The following is a 19,580-nucleotide window of genomic DNA, read 5'->3' as shown; positions in this document are numbered from 1 at the left end:
GCCCCCCACCCCACCCCCCGCCCCGTTATTCCGCCTCCGGGAGAAATGACGGAGAACGACCGCGACCGGCGCCGCCCCCGCCGTCAGCTCCGCCTTGGGGGTTTATTTTCACTTTCTCCTTTCTACAAAAAAAAAAAAAAAAAAAACCCCAACCAAAAAACGATGCGCCCCTCTCCGCCCCCACCCCCCACCAGAGAATTAAATCGCAGTTAAAACCCAAGGACACCCCCACCCCCCACCCCCCGCTCTCCATGCGTCGGCAAGAAAAAACTCCTTGTAAGGAATTTTGTTTGTGTTTGGCTTTGCTTTTTCCCCGGGAAAACGCCCCCCCCCCCTCCCCCATCCCCCGGGCACCCCCCGCTTCCCCCCCCCCCCCACCAAGGACCTGCCCTGCCGCTGCACTGGGGGACGTGGGGGGGCCACGGACCCCAACCCTGTGCCTGGCCCCAGGGCACTGTTCCCCTGCTGTGCAGCATCCAGAGCTTGGGGGGGTGGGTTCCCACTCGCCCCCCGCCCCCCTCAGGCTCAGGGCACGCAGGGACCTGCCTCCTCCCCGAGACACACGTGAAACCCAGAGCTTTTGTGATAAAAAAATAGTCCGTGCTTTATTTACTCTGTGGTAGAAAAATAACATGGCCAGGACCCCAGAGCTTCCCAGCCAGGGTGAGGCTGGGGGGGGGCAGAGGGCTCTGCTCCCCCCAGACTGCCCGCACTGCCCGGCCGCCCTCGCTGGGTGCCCTTGCGCCCTGCCTCCCTCGTGCTGCGCTGGCTCCGGAGGGGGGACACCAAGGTTGGGAGCTGATGGGGCTCCCGCATCCCGGGGGGGGGGGGGGCAAAGGAGGAGACAAGGTCCAGGAAGGGACCCCACTGCTGTGGAGCAAAGCGCCAGCACGAGCCGGGGTGGGAACCCCAGGCAAACCCACCCCCACCCCCCACCCCTCCACCCCATGCCGGAGCCCGGTGCACCCACACATCTCCTGGGAACAGAGCCACGGGGTAGAACAAGAAGGCGACACGTACATTCTTAGTGACGACTGCGAAAGCGAACCCGAGGCCGATGTCGCGGCCCCCGGCACAGGCAGCCCCTCGGCAGGGAGCGGGGGGGGGGGGGGGCGCAGGGCCGGTGCTTGCAGAAGCGGAAAGCCGAAGCTGGGCTTCTTAGAAGGAACATACAGGAAAACCATACGACAAATCCGCTGCCGTTTATACAAGGGCATAAACACCAAAGAGCTGGACGTCAGCCTGCGTTTTGGGGCAGCACAGAGCAAATCTCCGGGGCAGGGCCCACCCGCCGCCCCCCACCACCACCACCACCCCGGCACAGAGACACGAACACAGCACAGTCCCCGCAGCGCCGGGACCGGGGAGCCGGGCGCCCGCCCATCACGACTGGGCATGGGGGATCCACTGACTGTCCATGGGGCGCCGCAGCAGCTCCTCCACATGCCTCGCCACATCGATGGTGTCGTCCAAGTCGAAGTCACCCTCAGGTTCCAGCACGGTGTCGGGGCTGCGGGAGGCAGGGGGTGAGGGGGGACAGCACCCGTGGCAGGACGGGGACGGGGGACGTGATACCTACTTCTGGGTGTACATGTTGAAATGGGGCTGGGAGCAGACAGCAGGCGAGGGAGCCTGGTCCATGTAGGTGGCCCCTCCGGGGGCAGAATCGCCTGATGCGCTGACAAACCTGTGGGGACAGGGGGCTCTGAGACAGGCTGCCCGGGGGTGAAGCTGCACTCCAGGAACACCCACCGCCTCCCAAGGGGCACCTCCTGAGGCTGGCAGGGTGCAGGCAGGGGACCCAAACCCCACACCCACAAACGGCAACAATCTGCAGGGTCCCCAGCCCCTTGGGTGGCTGCACAGCAAGGGGGGGGGGTCGCCACCTTCCGAAGAAACACAGCCCAGCCCTGCCTCAGCCCCACACCCCTCTGCCCCCAGCACCAGCTCAGCACCAGTGTGGCTGTTGGTGGTGCTGGAGCCTGACAGCAGAGGTGCCCTGGGCTGCTGGCCACCCCAACCCGCTCACCAGGGACGATCCCATGGGACCACGCGGGGTGTGACTTACTCTGGCACTACTTGCTTGATCTGTGGCTTCACATATCCATCCACGGCTTTAGCTAGAGGAAAGAAGGCAGCACTAAGGCCCCGAGCTGTTGGTGCGTGCCACAAGCCTGCGGCGGGGCTGGGGGCTCACGCACGGCCAGCTGCAGAGCCCCTGGGGGGCTGGATGCGGCCCCAGGACAGAGGGACGCTGTGAGCATCGGCTCCACCCTGGACAGATGCACAAAGGAGAGGGACACGTTGGGGGTGAAGGGGCAGCGCTACCTGGCGTGGACTCACAGAGAACCGGCGTGTAGTACTTGGAGAAAACCTCATCCTTGGGCCGGTCAGGGAACACGTAGATGAGGTAACTGAGGTCCCCGAGGCGGTCAGCCAGGGAGCGGATGGAGAAATCCCTGGTGGTGAAAGGCATCAGGTTCCAGAACATTCTCTCGGCTGGAAGACAAGAGTGAGGGCTGTGGTGGTGCCCAGAGCCATCAGCAGCTCCCGGTCCCGCTCCGGCCGTGGGCTGTGAGGTTACATCAAATGTCAAGGCAGCATTTCCCACGCTGCATCCCTCCCCCGGCAACATTTAAGGACAAAACGCAGGTCGCCAGAAAACAGCTTCAGCCAGGTAGCACAGCAAGATCAACGCAGGTCTGGGAATCATCCAGACACGGCAGGGGGAGGGGGGGGGCAGGTCCCCCCCAGCTCGGGGGGCTCCACAGGGCTCCTTGGCCAGGTGACCCTCCGAAGGATGCTCTCACAAAGAACAGTAATGAGCAGAATTGCTGCAGGGGGTCAGGTAACCCATGCAAACCGCGTGCACCGGGAAGCACCGCGGAGTCGCTGCGTTCCACACAGCCCCACGGGAGTCCCCGCGGTCCGGCTGGACGGTTTAGCCCAGTCCCTCCTTGCTACCAACACCAGCGCTCAGGCTGGACACGGCCATGGCTGCAGCGAGCGATGGCAGCACCGCTCCCCGTAGGGCAGCCACGGCATTCCTGCGGGCTCCCGCGCTCGCCGCTTTCCCGAGGAAGGCTCCTGGCATGCCCAGCCCTGGCAGTGCCGGGGCTCAGCCAAGACAGCAGGTGCCGGAGGAGCTGCAAACCAGCCCCATGGGCACAAGACGGCAAAGTCCCAGAATGGGGCCAGGGACAGTGGGGCTGGGGGGTGCCAGCTCCTGGCACACACTCACAGGAGTCAAACTTCCAGGCGATGGTGATGCCACCGATCTCCGAGTCACTGAACCGCAGAAGGAAGGTCCCGTCGGGCTTGTTGATGAGCAGGTCGTGCGCCTGCTGCTTGTTGACGAAGCCCAGGATGGCCCTAGGCAGAGCAGGGCCGTCAGGGCCAGGGGGCTCGGGGCCAGGGGGCACAGGGCAGGGCGGCTCTTACCCGTCGTTCCAGTGCGGCTTCAGATGCTTCTTCAGCACCTCCATGACCCCATCAAACCACTGCCAGAAGGTGTAATTTCTCCCGGGCAGGTTTTCCTGTTGAAATAAATCCCCAGAAAATGAGCCTTCAGCCTCAGAGCTGCTGTTAAACAGCACAAGCGTTTGGTGCAGCAGGGACTCGGGGACCCGGACAGCCGGACACCCGCCGGTGCTGCCAAACCCAGCCCGGGTCAGCCCAGCCCGGCAGCACAGTCCCAGCAAAGTCTCCCTGAGGACACAGACCCCGTCCATGGGCCCTACAGCACCCCGTGTCCCTCCAAGCAAGGAAGGGGACCTCCTCCACCCCGCTGCAGCAAACAGCCGCCCCGTTTTTGCATTACTCCAGGAAGAAACAGCTCCTCGGGATGGGGGTGCCCCATCCAGCCCCCCGGCACGAGCACTGGTACCGCGGGTGTAGAAACCCCCCCTGCCCCGGCACGGCAGGACCCCAGGGCTCCGCAGCTCTCCCAGCACCGAGCTGCTCACCCGGTTGAACTGGGACCAGGACACCGTGGTGCTGCTGTAGTCCTCCAGGTGGGAGCTGGTGCTGTTGAAGAGCTTCTGCGCCAGGAACACCAGATTCTCCTTGGTCAGCCCGCGGCTGCTCTGCACCTCCGCCTTGAACTTCATGTTGAGCGCCTCGCAGAGCTGCGGCCACTGCACCTTGTCGGGCACGGCGAAGGGCACGCGGCCCTGGCGGGGGGGCACGGAGCAGGGTCAGCACTGAGCTCTGCCTGCTGCCTCCTGCCAGGAGACTGAGCCCGACTCCTGCAGCCCCCCCGGGGCAGACAGACCCCATCCTGACCCCACCACGGCACTGGCACTCACAGGCTCAGCAAAGGCGTTGTCCCAGAGCACGGTGGCCGTGGCGTTGTTGTCCTGGCTCCCATGCACGATCACCACCACGGGCAAGGACAGCGTCTACCGGGAGGAAGGAGACCGGGGTGGGCTGCAGGGCACCGCCGGAGCATCACCCATGGGCACCCTGTGGGCCCAGCCCCACACCCGTGGGCACGGTGCCTGTTGCGCGCCTGCACGGGGGACACGGCTGGTGGCTTTACCTTCACCTGGAAGACCAGCTCGTTGCCACCAACGCTGAACTGTGACTCAAAGAGGATGGTGAACTTCTCCTCCGTCACCGACTCAGCCCCGCGGCGGTCTGAGCGCTTGATCCGCTTCAGGGACTGCAGGGACATGAGGGGTGAGCACAGGGGGACAGATGGGGACACAGCAGGGGGACAGACGGGGACACAAGGGAACAGGAGGGCGGGCGCGAGCGCTGGGGGGGGCGGCGGTGCTCACCATGTTGCGGAAGTGGGCGCTGAGCGTCCCCGTGGCCTGGTGATACTCCATCACGCAGCAGTTGTTGAGGATCTCCCCGCTGCTCTCACTGCCACGGGGATGCACAGGGTCAGGGGGACCCCCAGGGCTGGGAGCCCCCCCCGCGCCCCCAGCTCCAGGTCCTGTTCCCCACTGCCTCGGCAGCCCTGGCCCCCCGCAGCACCCCCCAGCCCCCCCCGGCATTACTTGCGGGTGCTCTCGTTCTTCAGCAGGGCCTTGGCTTGCTGCTCGCTGATGATGGTGGCCTTCACCTGGGGGGGGTTCATGTGCACGTTCAGCTTCCCCCCCACCAGGAGCCGCACAGTGGCTGCGAACTTGGTCTGTGTCTTCAGCACCTGGGGGGGGCTGCTTCTCGATGATGAAGGTGCTGGGGGGGCACAGGGATCAGGGGCAGGCAGGCAGAGCAAGCCCAGCCCGGCCCCCCCCCTGGCTGCTGGGTGCCTCAGCCACGCCGGGCCCCCACCGCTACCTGGTCACCAGGGCAGAGATGATGTCGGTGATGGTGCCGTTCAGCTCTGACAGCATCTCCTCCACCGGGCCGGGGATCGGCAGCTGCTGGCACAAGTGCTCGGCCCGGCGGATCTGCTGTCGGTTCTGCCAGATGATCTCTGCCAGCTTCTCGCACCTGGGGGAAGAGGGGCTCAGCACCGTGCCGGGGCTCAGCACCCCCCCAGGCACAGCCAGCACCGGCACCCACCAGGTCTGCAGCACATCCAGGGTGCCCTCGGGGGGACCCCCATTCCCCGCTAGCTGCTGCCGACGCTTCCACTGGATCAGCTCATCATCCAGGATGGTCGTTTGCTGCTTGCGCAGCAGCTGCAGCGTCTTCTGGTGCTTTTCAGCCAGGTCCTGCGAGGCAGGACGGTGTTACAGGGCGCGGGGACGGCGGCACAGCTGGCGTGGGGACGGAGTGGTGGCACTCACCACGCGGTACTGCTGTAGTGTCTGGGCCTCCCGGTGCAGCCAAGCCTCCAGCGACGCCTTCTTCTGCTGCAGTGTCGTCTCCCGTGACAGGCGCTCCTGGGGACCCAGCTGGGAGAGCTGGGAGAACTGGGCTGGGGGGATGGGGCGTGGTGTTAGAGCTGGCACCGCCAGCACCCCGGCCCTGTCACCCCCCGGCCCTCTCCCCACCTTGGAGACGCATGTTCTCCTGGTACTGGATGATGAAGTACTCCTGTGTCTGCTGCAGCTTCTTGAGCTCGTTCTCAGAGTCCTGCGTGATGAGCCGCAGCTCCTCGAAGGTCTGGTTGATCTGCAGGTGCTTCTGGGACATGGCATCCACCAGGGAGCCAGCTGGCGAGGGGCTCTGCGGAGGGCACGGGGAGCTCTCAGCACGGCAAGGGGACCCTCCCCAGCCCCCTGGGTGCTGGAGGCATCGGGCACCCAGAGCACCCTGTGCCTCGGGGCTGCTCCCATCACCCGGTGCTGGAGCCCTTGAGCATCCTGTGGGACCTGCTGCCTTGCCCCTACACGGCCCCTACTCACATTATTCGCCTCCCGCACCAGCCGCTGCTCGTGGTAGAGGATGTGCCGGATGCAGCGCACCAGCTCCATGGGGCACCGGTCGTACGTGTTCTGCAGGGAGAGCACAGCTCGAGCCAGGCACGGGGCAGGGACACAGCCCCACAGCCCCTACCCGTGGCCCCCCACTCACCTGCAGCTGCGTGGCATAGTGCCCTAGCTTGATCTTCAGCAGGAAGCCGTCTTCGCCCACTTGGTGGTCTGCCTTCTTCTGCAGCTCCTGGATCAGCCCCTCCAGCAGCTGCGTCGCCTTCACGTTCTCCTGCGGGTTCTCGAGGTCGATGGAGTCCCTGCGCGCACCGAGCAGAGCAGCGGCGTCAGGGCAGCCCCGACCCTGCACGGGGGGTCGCTGGCAGAGGGGGGCACCCGCTGGCGCCCCAGGGGTGGGTGCTGCCAAGCCCAGCATCCCCCATGGGAACCCTGCTGACCTACCATGCCTGGCTCTCGATCCACTGCGAGAGGTAGTGCCGCACCTCAATGGGAAAGTGCTGCCCGTAGAGTGCCTGCATCTGCCGCAGGGCTTCGCCCTGGAGCTGCTGCGCCTGGATCCACACCGCCATGGCTCACCACCTGCCGCGGAGACCGGCTGTCAGGGCACCGCAGCCGGGTGCTGCAGCGTGGGTGGGGGTCCAGCCCTGGCTGGCCCCGCGAGCCCTTTGCCAGAGCCTCCGGGTTCCCGGAGTCTTTTGCCGGAGCCTCCGGGTTCTCCGGTACTGCCGGAGCCGCCTCCAGCTGACGAAAGAAGGGGTGTGGGGGGCAGGGGACCCCAGCTCTGAGTCAACCCCTCATTTCTAGGAAGAGCCCTGGGGGGGGTCCGGGACCATGAACACGCCTCTGCGCTGCCTCTCCACATGGTAATCATTTCCCCTTGCTGCGCCGCGGGATCGCAGCCATCGCTGGCCACGCAAATGAGGAAACAGGGCCAGGGGGAGGGCTGGCGAGAAATGCATGGTGACGCAGAGTGGAGGCCCCCCCTGCGCTCCCCCATGCTCTGCCCACACCCTGGCAGCGCTGGCAGGCAGATGGGCAGGAGCAGACCCTGCCCCGAGGGCCCACGTGGCACCGCAGCCCCCAGCCGGTCCCCGGTCCTGCGGCCACCGGTGCCAGGGGAGACACCAACGGAGCTTCACAAAGCAAGTTCTGGGGTGGCTCTGGCTCCGTGCAGGAACGCTGCCGGATCCCACCCGCCACGCGGCTCCAGTGCCCTGGCTCAGGCAGGGAGAAAGGACAGGCAGGGAGAAAGGACAGGCAGGGAGAAAGGACAGGCAGGGAGAAAGGACAGGCAGGGAGAAAGGACAGGCAGGGAGAAAGGACAGGCAGGGAGAAAGGACAGGCAGGGATGGCACCTATAAAAAGCTGGTGTCCCCTGCCGCAGTTATGTCTGACGGGGCCTGGAAAAACAACTGGGTGGTCAACTCTTCAAGGGTGATGCGATGGGGAGCGATCAGGGAGGGCCAGGGGGGTCACGGCCATCTCCAAGCTGAGGATGCAGCAGTAAATACCATTTACACACACTCGCGCTGAAACCACCTGGGATTTAGTAACCTGGGAGGTGCCAGGCAGGGGTGCGAGACCTTGGGCTGTGTCCCAGGGCTGGTGACCAGGATGGCATCCAGTAACTGCACTGGCTGGTGACAAGCAGAGGGAGCCAGGGACCGGGGCAGGGGGGGGTGTCTTGTGCCTCCCTCCCTCCCCAAAGTGCTTTGTTCAGCCTCAGAAAAACCCAGCAGCCGAGGGGCTCTGAAAGCAGCCGGTGCCACCCCACGGGCAGCGGCACACGCTGGGGGATGGTGGCAGCAGGTCCAAGCGGAGCAGCCACGGCCGGAGCCCTTGAGCCCTGCGCAGGAAGAGGAACAGTAACCAAGAGTTGGCTAAAAATGAATTTTTCCTCTATAAAAAGGGAGGAACATTTCCACATTCACAGAAATCACCGAGTTGGAAATCCTGCTGGCAAGGAGGGGCCTGAGGAGGCATAAAAAGGCAGGCGAGGAGGGGAAGGGAAGGCAGGATGGCCAACAGCGGGACGTACGCTGGCAGTTAGAAATTGTGGACGCTTGATAAGGGGCATCGGCGAGAACCACTGCCCTGGCGGAGCCGAGGAGAGCGGCCACGGCCGTGCCGGTGCCACCGTTACCACCAACGGCCAAAGTCCCCGGAGCAGCAGGGTCGTCCGCACGGACACAAAGCAAACACTGCCCTGCTTATTGAGAAAATGGTGATCTCTTCCCATCTCGCGGTGACAAAACACTTCCTATTCCACTCCAGCGTGTTGTTAAGCAACGAGTCTCAGGCTGCGGCTGCGGCGAGGCGGCAGACACCACACTCAGCCAGCACTGGCCTGTGAGCAGGAGCACAAGCATCACTGCCAGGGCGCCCAGGGGAAGGCGAGCCAGCGTTACCATCAGCCTTTCCAAGGGGACCGTGCAGCAGCGACGGTGGCACGGCTCACCTGGTGCGTGCCCCGACCAAAGGCAGGGCCGTCCCTGGGGCCACAGCACCCCGGCGGGTGAGCAAGCCCCGTGCCAGGCTTGGACAGGACCTCCATGGGCATAACCAACGCAACAGCCGGCGTTCCTCCAAGCACCTCGTTTTTGACTCCCATGCCTCACCTGCGGATTGACAAACCAAACCTCCCCGAGGGCCACGGGGCACCCCAAGCACCCCAGTACAAATCACCGGTGCCACCTTCCATGAGCAAACGAGGCTTTCCAGCCGTGCAAGGCCAGGGCAACAGCTCTGCTTCAGCAAGAGGTACAGCACCAGGGTCCCACCGCGCAGCCAGAGCCACAGCTGCTGGCCCTTCCAGGCAGCCCTGCACCCAGCTGGCTGCTGGCACCCAGTGCTCTGGCTTGGTGCATGCCCAGCACCACGCTCCTCGGCAGCATCCCCGGCTGCCCCAGGCGAGCGCTCACAGGGACCCCCTTGGAGCCTTGGGACGGTCGCACCGCCATGCCCAAGGACCAGCCCCCTCCTCACACTCCTGCCACCAGTGCGTCACGCTGGCCCTGCTCATTTAGCTCAGAAAACCTCTCCAGGGTCAGGTGGCCCGGGCTTGCTCGAGCCCACTGGCATTCACCTCCCCCAGCACCATTCCCGGCACAGGCTGCAGCTCCCGCACCCCAGCAGGGATGGGCAGCATCACGCGTTGGCATGGGTCAGCCGTGCTGAGCCGCTGGCCGCACACGCACACTCAAACAACTGCAAGAGACAGATAATTGCAGTGGTTTAAGTACTTTGCATTTACTTGCTGGCAGCGAGCTACAACCCACCCATTACTGCAGCTCGGTTAACCAGCAGCAGCTCAACAAGCCACAGCAACGCACTCACCGGTGACTTACCGCCTGTGAAGCGGCACATGCGGCAGCTTCCCAGAGGTAGGACAAGTGCCATGGAAAGGGACCCCAGCCCCACAGGGACAGCAGGGGCAGAGGAGGCGCAGAGGGAGGGGCGACACTGGTCATCATTGCTTCTGCATCTGATGGCCCCACTCCCAATGGGAAGGCACCACCGAACCAGCCGCGAAGTGGGTGAAACCCACCCAAAAGGGGCTCTCAGAGGGCCCGAGGCAGCAGCAGGGGAGAGGATGGGCAGGGGGAGGTGGGCAGCACCCCTGGGGCCGGTGGCAGCCAGGGGACCCGATGTGACCACACTGTCAGGAGCAGTGGCAGGTCCCGGCTGGGGCAACAAGCTGGCGCCAGCGCTGGGTCCCAAGCTGCGGGGAAGCCAGAGCGTGTCTGCGGGCAGACAAAAGGAGGGAAATGCCTCACAGGGCGAGGCCGGCCGCAGCGCCTTCCCATGTGCCGCCGGCACGGCAAAGCTCAGGCAGCGCCCGCCCAGGGGCCAGCACACGCATTGCCATGGCATGCTCACAGGATGCTCACAGGATGCTCACAGGATGCTCACCGCACGCAGCCGTGGGATGCTCGCGGCGCACAGCCACCCTGGGGACCTCCTCGCGGGCAGGACACCCCTGCTCTGGTGGTCCTTGCCTTTGTCCCTTGCCCTGCAGAGCCAGACAGGGGCCAAGAGCCAGGCAAAGCTCGGGGGGGGGGGGGGGGCAGGGCAAAGGGCTCTGGCCATAACCCTCCCCACTCCCGCACACGTGCCCCACGCAGCCCCTCCGCCATGGCACCTCCCGCACTGCCCTTCGCCTGGTGCTCTCCCAGCTCGGGGGTCTCCAGCACGGTGCGTGCGCCCGGTGCTGGGCTCCGGCAGGCACCAGCCCTGCACCCGCTGCGGCTGCCTCCTCCAGCCGCAGTAAACACACGGCACGTGGTTTCTCGGCACCTCCGGGAGACCGCGATCGCTTCCAGGTCAGAGCCGGCCTTGCTGGCGGCTGGACCCTGCACACCCCGCACCACTGCTGCCAGGGGGGCTCCCATCCTGCCCCAGCCACCGCTGCTCCCCCCCGGCAGCAGGGTATCCCGCATCCCCCAAGAACGGCACGTCCCAGGCAGGGTCCCTCCAGGGCAGGATCCGGCCCCCAGCCAGGCCCCGGGAATGGCGGTGCTGGCAGCCGACAGCACAGAAAGGCTCCGGTTTCCCCAACACACACAGCACCCCCGCCGCCCGCACCGGCTCACCCCAGGGCAGCGCGACGGTCCCGCTCAGCTGGACCCCCCACCATGGGCTCCCCCAGCTCAGCCCCCCCCTCCCCCTTGAGCAGGCAGCAAGCACCCCTGTGCACCATGTCCTGCCCCACGGGGGGGGGGGGGGGGGCCACAGAGGGCTCCGCACCCACCCGACGGCCCCGAAGCCCCAGGGTTGGCTCAGCACCATCCCCAGCTCCTTCAGGGCACGGGACCCACAGCCCCAGCTGGGTGCGGGGTTCCCCGTCCCACGGCTGCACTCACCCGGGGTCGGGCACCGCTCTGCCCCACGCACCGCTCCGGCGTCCTGGCACCGGGGCAGCGTGGCCGCGGCTGCAGGCAGGTGCTGCCGGCACAGCCAGGCTCCCGGGGCGGCCGTTTCGCAGCCTGCGCGCTACAGGAAGGAGCAGAAAGCAGCTATTTCCTTCCAAAATGTCAGCTGCCTGCGCAGGGCAGCCAGCCCCGGCTGCCAGCAGCTTCCTCCGCCACCGCTGCACGCGCGGTGCCCGCCGAGGGAGCGGGGACAGCACCCCCCGTGCGCCCAGCCCCGCACCCCTCCCTGGTGCCGGAGCCAGGCACAGCCTCTGCCCCCAGCGGGTTGCCAGGGCTGACCCCCACCAAGTCCCCCCAGCAGCTCAGGATGGGACCCCAGGGACAGATGCAGGAGCTCAGCATGGGGAAAGATGGGACAGACTCACCTGCACCCCCCCACTCCATTCACAGCCCCCCAGCACACGGCACTGGGAACACCAGGGTGCTGCCGAGCAGCCCCCAGACCCCCTGGCCCCACTCAGAGCTGCTGGCCAGGGCTGGTGGGTACCGGGGTACGGTGGAGCTGGTGTGGAGGGCCATGGTGCTGGGAACTGGGTCCCATTTTACGCCTGCCTGTGGTTTCCAGCTTTTGGCTGGGAGGTGGTGGCGCCCACCCGGTGAGGGAGGCGAGCTCTTTCTAGAAGCTCAAGGCTTTGATGGGTTTTGTTTGTCTCAGAAGAGCGGCGGCAGCCGATGGCTTCGCCCCGGCAGCATCGGGGAGGAGGCTGCCAGCCACCCCCAGCCCGCCAGAGCCCCCAGCCCACGGTGGAAACTGCCGGGGCCGGGTGCCAAGGGCTCACGGAAGAGGCACGGCCAGCTCTGGGAACACAACGTGCCCCCCCGAGGGCAGAGGTGATGGGGGGGCAGAGCTGCGATGGGCAGTGCCAGGACCAGCCGGGGTTCCCAGCAGCTTGGAGAGTCAAAAATGGAGAACTGGCACCCTTACAGGAACAAGGGAACCCCGTGTGTGGGCTGATGCTGCCGTGGGGAGAAACCAGCCCCACAGGCAGGCAGAGATGCCCCAGCCCAGGACAGGCACTGCTGGGGGGTGGGCGAGGGTGAGGGGCTGCCTGCAGCCCACGGGCCTGGGGCTGTACCTGCCCACCAGCATTTGCCACCCTCGGGAAAGGTTTTTCTCCTCTCTTCAGATTTTCCCTCCCAACCACAGAGGCCCAGAAACCTGCGTCAAACCAAAACCACCAAAATACCCAACGAAATCCCAGAAAAATCCCTCAAATCCAGGGGCTGGGACCACGAGAGAAACCCACCCCCCTGCACCAAGAGCCACGCCGGGGCAGCCGCAGCCGGACACAGGCACTGCCCTGGCACGGGTGGGATCCGCTCCGATGCTGAGCACGGAGCAGCACCGGCACCGGCGGGACCCAGGTCCCCACGGCAAAGCAGGGGGGCCACGGCCATGCTGCCACCCCCCAGCCAAGCTCAGCGGGTGCCCCAGGACCACCCGCCCAGCCCCGGCACAATGAGCCAGCTGTGCCGGACCCCATAGAGGCTGAGCTGGAGGCTCCGGCCGCACGGGAACAACGGGGGCTTGTCTGGGCACTGGGGGGGCTGGGGGCCGAGCAGGGCAGCGCAGGCAGCCTGCCCACCCAGATGGATGCAGGCAGCCAGTGGCGGAGCAGGAGCCAGGCAGGGGTGGACAGGACACACGGACAGAGCCAAGTGCCCACCTGGCCCCCATGGGCACGAGTCCGGCACAGACCCCACGGGACACCCTCCGCAGGGAGCCCCGTCCCCGCCAGCGCTGGTGCTACCCCTGCCATAAGGCCACAGACAGGATTAGGAGAGACCCGGGCAGCGCTTTAATTACTCCAGGCTCCCTGGGGCCAAGCAGCCGAATTAACCAAATTAACCGGCTGCGGGGCTTATGTGGCAGGGAGCTGCCGGATCCAACACCTCGGGGTCCTGGGGCTTCCCGCAGGGCTCGGTGGGGGAATCCTGGGGTGGGTGTGGAGCCGCTGCCCACCCACAGCATCCCAGCTCTGGGCAGGTACCGTCCCTCGCCCGGGAGGGGATGCGCAGCCACCATGTGCCATGGCACTTGATGAAATATTTTTCCTCCACAATAATAATAGCCCACCCCAACCCCCCGTAACGCAGCGCTGAGGGTGAAGCACTGGCCCGCAGGAGGTGCGGCACCCAGGGACTCCCACACGGCCCTCGCCCCCCAGTCCAGCCCCACGGCGGGGGTCTGACCCCGGTCCCCCTCCTCCATCCCCAGAGGGAAGAAGCATCGCCCCAGAGGCGGCCCTGGGGAGGGGCTGGGAGGTGACAGGATCCCAGCAACCCCAGGCAGATCTGGGACAAGGGAGAAGCCCCCACACCCCACCAGCCGGTTCATCCCTGTGCTGCCCCTTCCAACAAAACCAGCCAAGCAGAAGGGCCACCTCCCGGGGACACTGAGGACACCCCAGCACAGCCCCGGGGTCCCACAGGTCCCCCGCCAGCCCACGGCACCGAGGCCACCTCCAGCGCAGCCCCGAGCTCACTGCTAATCCCCACTCAGACCAGCACCAGCCCCGGAGGGATGGACTGGTCAGAAGGGCCTGAGGATTAAGCTCATTTCAGCAGCGAATTAGTGGTGATTGGGGTCTGAAGACACAATTTCATTTTATCTGCCACGCTCCAGCGAGCGCACACAATCGCCCTAATCCAGGCCAGGCTGGATTTGCAGAGCAGGACCCAGGTGGGAGACGCGGGCGGCGCAGGCACCGACTGCACCGCTCCAGCTGCGTCCATCCCCAACGCCACGCCGCTGATCCCTGCGCGGCACGGGAGACGGCACGGGAGCCTCCCCCACCGCTGGCACGGCATCCCATGGGACCAGCCCAGTTGGCACGCCATGGCACGGGCACCTGGGGCAGGACAGGGACCGCTGGCAAGCAGGGACAGAGGGACACCAGCAGGGCAAGACAGCGCAGGGTATGTGCAGCGCTTGCAGTGCAGACCCTCGCACCTTCATCTTTGGCAGCAAACACCAACCGTGGGCCGTGAGCACCCAGGTGGGCACAAGGATGCTCGAGCAACAGGGACACTGGGTGCTGCCCTGCACCGGCCACCACGGAGCCTGGGAAAACGCCCGCACCGCTCTGCCTTGCCAGCCCTTCGCAGACATCCCAGCCCAGCAGCACCCTGTCGCCGGTGTGGGACAGGCGGGTCCCCCCACAGCCCCCATGGTGCTTTGCCCCTCCAGGCCATCTGCAGCCGCTGGGCACCGCGGTTCATGCCCCAGCAGCTGCTCCGTGCTGGGAGATGCTCTCGCACTGGGTCAGCGGAGCAGAAGGGTAAAGCTTTGCCTTCAGAAGAAGGGACACGCAAACACCCGGGGATGCTGGCAGGAGGGGGGACTAGTCAGAATGGGAATCAAAACCCAGAACGCTACTAGTTTCTGCGAAACAGTTGTCATTGAGTGGGTAAACCTCACAGTCAAACCCGGCCAGGGGTTAAACACAGCACTCATCCCCAGTGCGCACAAACACATCCTGGGGACGGAGAGCTGGCTTTCGGCTTTCCTCACCCCAGGACATGCTCCACAGCCCGGGAGCAGCAGCAGCCGCAGGCAGCACTGGGGCAGAGTAGAGCCCCAGCCCCCCGGGGTACACCGCAAGCACCCCACCGACCCACCGAAGCCTTTCCAAAAGGCTCAGGTGTCTGACGGGTTATAAACGGAACGTGTCAGGCCACGGCAGCTGTGCCACGGAGCTGCAGCCCGAAAGCGCCAAGGCCGCATGTCCACGCTACCAAATAGAACAGAGATCATTTTACAGCTGTTTTAGTCGGTGCAAGGGGCTCAGATATGCCGCCAGCGACAGCTGCCTCTTTCTCTGCTAAAAGCTTTGCAGGCAGCCATCGAGCAAGAGGGATGAAAAGCCAGACAGAGCACGCACCCAGCACCCAGGCTGCGCTGATGCTGCGCCGGCTCTTCGAGCTCTGCCCCAGCGCCAGCCTTTTCCCCAATTCCCTCCCTGGCAGAGCTGCGCTATAAACCAGCATTTACATCTCACAACAACAGGAAGACGTGAAGTTGCAGCGAAAATAGATTGCAAAACTCACCAGTGACTGTTTGAACAGGGAGCGTGTTGTGACCATGTTACGGTTCGGTTATACCACGGCGGCCACCCGAGCCCGGTGAGAAGCCGCCCAGCAGCATATCGCTCCCCGGCGTGGCTGAAAGCAGGAGCTGGCACTAGGGGAAACGCAGGGCACGAAGCGTGCCCACCTGAGACAGCCGGCGCTCCTGGCCCCTCTGGTGCAGCCAGATGGGTGAATTCTGCTTTATCAGCAAGTCAGCTCAGCCCTATCGGCCAGGAAGCTGCGTTCGCATGTGTGCCTCCCCCTCGACATTTCCCAACGAGGCTGGAGAAGCGGCTCACAGCAGCCAGCCTACCTTTTATCAGCCAGCAGATGTTGCTAGAACTGTTGCTGCACGTAAAATTCAGGCATGCCCAGCACCGCCTGGATCCCTGCACCGACCATGCGGTGCCAGGGTAAACACCCCCGCCCCCTTCCTCCCGGGATCAAAACACTTGGGGGTTGCAAAATAGACACCCCATGAAAGGAAAGGCATGCCAGAGAAACATTACAGCTGTCGAGGCTCCGTCTCCCGGAGCATGCCGGAGCCCCAGAGCCAGCAGCCGGCACAGCCTCCCAGGCCGGAGCCGAATCCCGACCTGTCCCGGTGAGGCAGGGACCATCCATCCCCTGCCTGCATCCCGCAGCACGCGCAGCCCCGCCGCTGGCACCACCGCAGCGCGGCTGGCCCCGTAACGCCGAGGCTGCTCCCAGGGCAGCACCCACAGCCTGGCCGGGCAGAGGGACCGCAGCCACCAGCGCAGGTGCCCGGGGGATGCCGACGGGAGGCAGGTCCTGCTGGACCCACACACCACCCGGCTGCACCTGGGCTCCCCGGGGCTGCCGTGAAGCCCGTCGAGGGCAGCCCAGTTTACAGTAATTCCCTGCAAACCAGAAAGTCGTTTCCCAGCTGACGGGGCCGCTTTACTGTACTCAGCACAGCACAGTCACCACTTGCCGCCCCACCGCCCACGCTTGTGAAGGAGTACGAGGAGCAGGGATTTTTCGCTAGCAGAGTATCTGAGTTTTGCTATCACTCAAGAAAGAGCTGGGAAACCCCACGGCGAAGACCTCACGGCCGCTTTGGATTCAGCACTTCCCTCACAGTGAGAGGGGGAAGGTGCCTCCAGAGGCTCCGTGACACCCACCGCCGAGCATCCCTGGCTGCAGCTCCCTGTCCCAGTGCCGGTGCCAGCATCTCTCGTCCTGCCCTGAAACATCAGCCTCGGGACAAGGCAGGAGCACCAGGGCCAGTGAGGTGGCTCTAGCGAGAGCTGCTGGGGTGGGGGTGGGGGGAAAACACCCCCTGGAAGAGGACACTGTGTCAAAGTGCCACAAAACGCAGAATGGGTGACAGAGTGGGTGACAGCTGCCCGTCACACCCCGTTCCCAGCCGGGCTCTCCCGTGGCGCCAGGCACGAGCTGTTGGCACCTCTCAACCTGCCCCAGAGCTCCTCCTCCACGTGGCTGCACACGCGGCACGGCACAGCACGGCCCTCCTCGGCCCCAGGGACGGCTGCGAAACCCAGGGGGATGGTCTCCACCTTCACATCCAGCATCACAGGGACCCAGGGAGCCGTGTCAGGGCAGCTGCCATCCCAACGGCTTCAGGAGCACCAGGGCTTGCTGCAGCCACCCACGGGCAGGTGACCCCAACACCCTCAACGCCTCCCCGTCCCCCAGAGCCACACAGACAGGGCAGAGCCAGCTCGGTTCCAGCCCCCAACCAAACCTCCCTCCAGCGCAGGCTCACTGCGCTGGTGCAGACCCATCAAAGCACGACGGCAAACCAAAACCGCCACCAAGAGAGCACCACAACAGCAGCCAGCCCTCCCGCGCCGGGCTGTGCTCCCCACAACGGGCGCAGAGCCTTCCTCCCAAAGGTGGGGTGCAGGGGGGAGAAGGGGCAAAGCTCGCACGGTGCAGATCCTGCGGAGCACCCCATGGGGCACGCACCAACTGCCTCCATGGATGCCAGCCATGAGCCCCAGCGCATGTGCCACCGGGGACGCGGCTCTGGCCATGGGCAGCTTGCAAGATGAGCCAGCCTGGGGCCAGGGACGTCCTGTGGGGATCCTGGACATCCTGGATCCCCTGTGGGGACCTTGCGTGCCACGTCCGTGCCACGCGACCCTGCACCCCAAACACCTCCACCAAGTCGCTCGTCGTCACTGCCCGTCAGTTTATTTAACTGCAGGCTCCATGCCGCAGCTGCTGGGCACCAGAGACCCACGGCCACTCGGTGTCACGGCGAGGAGCAGCGGGGAGCCTGGCCCGGCCGGAGCTCGGTGGCCGGCTGGGCACAGAGCCCTGACAGCTCCCGTATCCCGCTGGACAGGTGGCCGCGGCTCCCCTGGGCTCGCAGTCACCCGGCAGCACCCCGGCCGGCACACGGGCTGGGTGAAAGGCCACCAGGCGCTGCAGTCCCCTGGGGTGTCACCGCTCCCGCCTCGCACGGGGGGACCTTTCCATCTGCCTCCGACCCTGCCCTGCAGTGCGGAGCTGTGTAGCTCCCCCACCACCACCAGCAAGCGGGACCCCCGCTCCCACCGTGCTGCTGGCAGCGGGGTCTCCTGCCTACCCGGGGACCCCCTCCCCACCTGCCTGGGAGCTCCCCTAACACTGGCTGCCTGGTGGACCCCCTCCCCACGCCTGCCTGGGGACCCCCTCCCCACGCCTGCCTGGACCTCCCCCCACCCTGCCTGCCTGGGGACCCCCTCCCCACGCCTGCCTGGACCTCCCCCCACCCTGCCTGCCTGGGGACCCCCTCCCCACGCCTGCCTGGACCTCCCCCCACCCTGCCTGCCTGGGGACCCCCTCCCCACGCCTGCCTGGACCTCCCCCCACCCTGCCTGCCTGGGGACCCCCTCCCCACGCCTGCCTGGACCTCCCCCCACCCTGCCTGCCTGGGGACCCCCTCCCCACACCTGCCTGGGACCTCCCCCACTCCGCCCGCCCGAGAACACCCCCTACCCCGGCTGCCTGGGGACCCCCGTCTCATCCCGGCCGCCTGGGGACCCCCTCCGCACGCACGCCCGGGGCTGGGTCTCCGGGCCACCCCGCCGCCCCGGGACGCGCGGGGCCGGTTTCGGCGCTGCCCCCCCCCCCGCAGCAGGGCCGGGCCCCGGGCCGCCGGGGGCGGGAACCAGCCCCGCTCCGCCGGGCGACGAGCGCCCCCGCCCCGGGATACGCCGCGGCCCCGGGACGGCCCCGCCGCCCGCCCCCGGCCCGCACGGCGGTCGCGCTAAGCCCGGCCCCCCCCGAGCGCCGGCCCCGACGCCTGCCCGCGCCCCGGCCCGGCCCGCACCTGCGCGGCCCCCCCGCAGCCAGGCCCCGCCGCGGCGCCCGGCCGCCACTTACGAAACACCCAAAATATTTACCGACGGGCGGCGGGCGGGGAGGGGAGGGGCGGCGCGCCCCGGGCCCGGCCGCCCCCGCCGCAGGTGCCCCCCGTCACGGCCCCGGCTCCGCCGCGGAAAGCGAAAGCGGCCCCGTCCCGGTGCCGGCGGCGCCCCCGCGCCCGCCCCTACCTGCGGCCGCGGCGGCGGCTGCGGCTCCGCTGCTCCGGCAGCTCTCGGCGCTCGGCTCCCCGCCGCTCTGCCCCCTCCGGCCGCCGCCGCCGCCGCCTGCGCCGCCCCCCGCCGCCCGGCCCGGCCCGGCCCGGCCCGCGATGCGCCGCCCCCCCGCGGCACCGCCCCCGCCCGCCCCCGCCACCGGGTAACGGCCCCGGCCACCGGGCGCGGGCGGAGCCCCAAGCGGCTGCGGGCGCCGGCGGGGCGCAAACCGGCCCCGGCGTCTGGCACCGGGGCAGCCCAGCGCGCACCGGGCCCCGGCGCCAGGGCCCCGGCACAAGGCATGGACGAGAACCCCCCCGAGCACCGGGACCCCCCCCTCCGCCCCTCTCCTTTCAGTCTCTGTCCTCGTCACCGGGCTCTTCCCCCGTGCCAGCTGCGTGCCAGCCGGCCCCTCTGCCACGCGTCACCGAGGGCCACCGCGCTGCCGTGAAGGCGCGGGCGCTGCCCCTTGCACCCATTCATATTTCTTAATGGTCCCTTGGCGCTGCGCTGGTGGGCCTCGGCTGCCCCCCGCTCACCCCAAGCCCCCCGGGGCAGCGGCCGCGCCGGCTCCTGTGCCCGGGCAGAAAGGGTTTCCCGTGGGAGCCGCCAGCCCAGGGTGGGAAGGGATACCCCACCCCACCGTGATGCCGCTGCTCCTGCTCCCTCTGCTCCGCAGGCTTCTTCCCACCGGG

At 66.9% G+C, this 19,580-nt stretch overlaps 1 protein-coding gene across 1 annotated transcript; it reads right to left on the bottom strand.

Annotated features, from left to right (window-relative positions):
- Positions 1 to 578: 578 nt before the first annotated feature.
- LOC121098774 (signal transducer and activator of transcription 5B-like) lies at positions 579 to 18,926 on the bottom strand. The gene is given in 20 exon segments (XM_040617116.1): positions 579 to 1,510; positions 1,580 to 1,687; positions 2,069 to 2,120; positions 2,329 to 2,499; positions 3,242 to 3,372; positions 3,442 to 3,536; positions 3,966 to 4,172; positions 4,308 to 4,400; positions 4,541 to 4,663; positions 4,782 to 4,869; positions 5,007 to 5,164; positions 5,166 to 5,187; positions 5,290 to 5,445; positions 5,518 to 5,669; positions 5,745 to 5,875; positions 5,952 to 6,126; positions 6,306 to 6,395; positions 6,475 to 6,631; positions 6,774 to 6,911; positions 18,862 to 18,926. Coding segments are annotated over 19 exon segments (2,364 nt in total). The 5' UTR covers positions 6,902 to 6,911; positions 18,862 to 18,926; the 3' UTR covers positions 579 to 1,383.
- Between the last annotated feature and the right edge of the window lie 654 nt (positions 18,927 to 19,580).

Source organism: Falco naumanni, chromosome 18, assembly GCF_017639655.2.
Source record: "Falco naumanni isolate bFalNau1 chromosome 18, bFalNau1.pat, whole genome shotgun sequence".
In the NCBI taxonomy this organism is placed as follows: Eukaryota; Metazoa; Chordata; class Aves; order Falconiformes; family Falconidae; genus Falco; species Falco naumanni.
This window is presented reverse-complemented; position numbering and strand designations above follow the sequence as displayed.